Below are 2,500 nucleotides of genomic sequence, written 5' to 3' on the forward strand. Positions count from 1 at the left end.
ACACCTTAAAATGGACATGTCGAGATCAGGGAAACCATCATTTTCTGGGGGGGCGTGCCTCCAAACCCCCCTAACAAGATCATTTTTTGGAACTTTTATCCATAAAACCCCCGTACGGCCCTGCGTGTCGGTGTGATTAAATCAAACAACAAACTGCCGAAGAAATTGCCCTGATTCTTTTAAATCAACATTTTTTTCTTGTTTTAAAAGATATTTGCCAACCAATATTTTAAAACATGTTCAATTTTATACATTTTCCGAGGGTGAAATCCGTTGCCTGTCTGTTAACATAAAGGGATACTCCACTTTTTTGGGAAATAGGCTCATTTTACAACTCCCCCAGAGTTAAACTGTTGAGTTTTACCGTTTTTGAATCCATTCAGCCGATCTCCGGTTCTGGCGGTACCACTTTTAGCATAGCTTAGCATACATCACTAAAGTGGACAAGACCATTAGCATTTCTCCAAAAAAAAAATGACCAAAGTGTTTCGATATTTTTCCTATTAAAAACTTACTGTAACTGTAGTTACACCGTGCACTAAGACCGACGGAAAATGTAAAGTTGCGATCTTCTAGGCTGATATGGCTAGGAACTATACTCTCATTCCTGCGTAATAATCAAGAAACTTCACTGCCGTACCGTGAGAGCAGCAGGCGTATTGATATGACGCAGCGCCTGAAAATAGTCCCCAGCTCGGTAACTTCCAACGGAACTATTTTCAGGCGCTGCGTCATATCATTACGCCTGCTGCACTCATGGTACGGCAGTAAAGTTTCTTGATTACTACGCAGGAATGAAACTCTTTGGTCATTTTTTTTTGAGATATGCTAATGGTCTTGTCCACTTCAATGATGCAAAAAAAAAAATTTAATTGTAAAGTATTTCTCTTTGTTTAAATAAGACCTCAAACCTACCTTACACATTAATACTGGAAAAAGAGCCTCTTTGGTGTAAAAACACATTACGTCATTTTACGGGGCGATTTTGAATGATGACCGTTCACCGTAACTAAGGGCTCCGCCTCCCTATAAACGCCCATTTAACCACTGATGATGATGATGATGATGATGGTGATGATGAAGATGATGATGATGTGTTTGTGTTCATCAGGCGGCGCAGTAAGTGGGACCAGGCCGGTCCGGGTTCCTCTGATGGAGGTTCTGCTCCCACTGGAGCTCTGGACGCCGCGGCCGCTGTCGCCGCTAAGATCAACGCTATGCTCGTGGCTAAAGGGAAGCTCAAGCCGTCTCAGATCAACAGCGCCGCTCCGGCTGATAAAGTCAGTCCTGCTCCCACACTCGCTCTGTTCTTCACACCATGGCACTCTTCAGGAGCATTACACTCTTAATAACTTCCTTCTGTGAACTGAATGAGGCTGAAATTACATTATTATAATATTTGAGATGATATATCGGCCGATATAAGCTCATTTGTGATGTTATCGTCATCGGTCTGATAAGTGGGTTAGGCCGATATATGAAAGCCGATAAATACTGTATTATTTCCTTCAGATGCGCACTGTTCAACATGATGATTCTGAATTGCTTGGAATATGATTATTGGAATCACTTTGAAAAGGAAAATAGTTTATGGATGCACCGATATTAATATTTTGGCCGATACCGATAATTCTTTATATTTGATAACCGATATATTGGCCGATAAATCTGAATCCAAATTTATATATCATTTTTGAGAGCCTGATTACAAAAGCAAAAGTCTCACCATTAAAATCCATATCCCAAACACACAATTATAATGTTCTCATTATAGTTCGATATAGCGTTTATGACAGACTTGTGCTGCACTTTACTGTATTTAGCTGTCTATTCAGAATCGGTCAGTTCTACAGTTTAATTAGAATCAAATCTCACTGAATGTTTTATTTACTCACCAAAACTCAGTTGTTTTTGGCTCTTGAGTGGGAATTCTGTATCCGGTGCACATCCAGTAGGATACCATTATATATAGTCTTCATTCATATTTTAATTTAGCTGTTATTTTTATATTGTTAGCTCTCATTTTTAAGTTCTAGAATTTTTTTCATGTGCTTTTGACATTTAGGTTTTTCATTTATTTATATCTTATTTTATTTCAGCTTCATTTCATTTAAGGGAAATTATGTTTAAAGTCCCCCAGTGGTGTAAATCCAGCGTTTACTGTAGTTTATGTGTCTATGTGGTGTTGTTAATACGCTTTAACCCTTTAGGCGCCAGAGGTTTTTTCATAAAACGTTCGATTTTGACATCTCAATTTCAAAAGGCTATATCTTAAAAGTGATAAAAGATAGAGACTTTCTGTAAATTAGAGAAATATTAAGGATGACCCAAAGTTTATGTAGGGATTAAATTTTCCCATCTAATTTGCATATTATGACGTCATATGGTGGCGGCAATCTTGGATTATAGAATTTTCATGAAAGGTCACATGTTTTAATGATAAAATGCAGCACTTCTTTCCCCCCAAAATGTCCATCACCTTCTGTATGCTATATTGCAC

General features: G+C 38.2%; 1 protein-coding gene across 6 annotated transcripts in view; it reads left to right on the forward strand.

The window, feature by feature from the left end:
• khdc4 (KH domain containing 4, pre-mRNA splicing factor) overlaps window positions 1–2,500 on the forward strand; it is a 24,067-nt gene that overhangs the window by 2,983 nt on the left and 18,584 nt on the right. For all 6 annotated transcript variants that reach the window (XM_056270243.1, XM_056270244.1, XM_056270241.1 and 3 more), the window contains exon 2: window positions 1,112–1,280. In XM_056270243.1, the coding sequence (XP_056126218.1) occupies window positions 1,112–1,280 (169 nt within the window). The remainder of the gene's footprint in view (window positions 1–1,111; window positions 1,281–2,500) is intronic.

This window comes from Rhinichthys klamathensis, unplaced genomic scaffold (genome assembly GCF_029890125.1).
Source record: "Rhinichthys klamathensis goyatoka isolate OS25496 unplaced genomic scaffold, OSU_Roscu_1.1 h1tg000300l_1, whole genome shotgun sequence".
Taxonomy (NCBI): domain Eukaryota; kingdom Metazoa; phylum Chordata; class Actinopteri; order Cypriniformes; family Leuciscidae; genus Rhinichthys; species Rhinichthys klamathensis.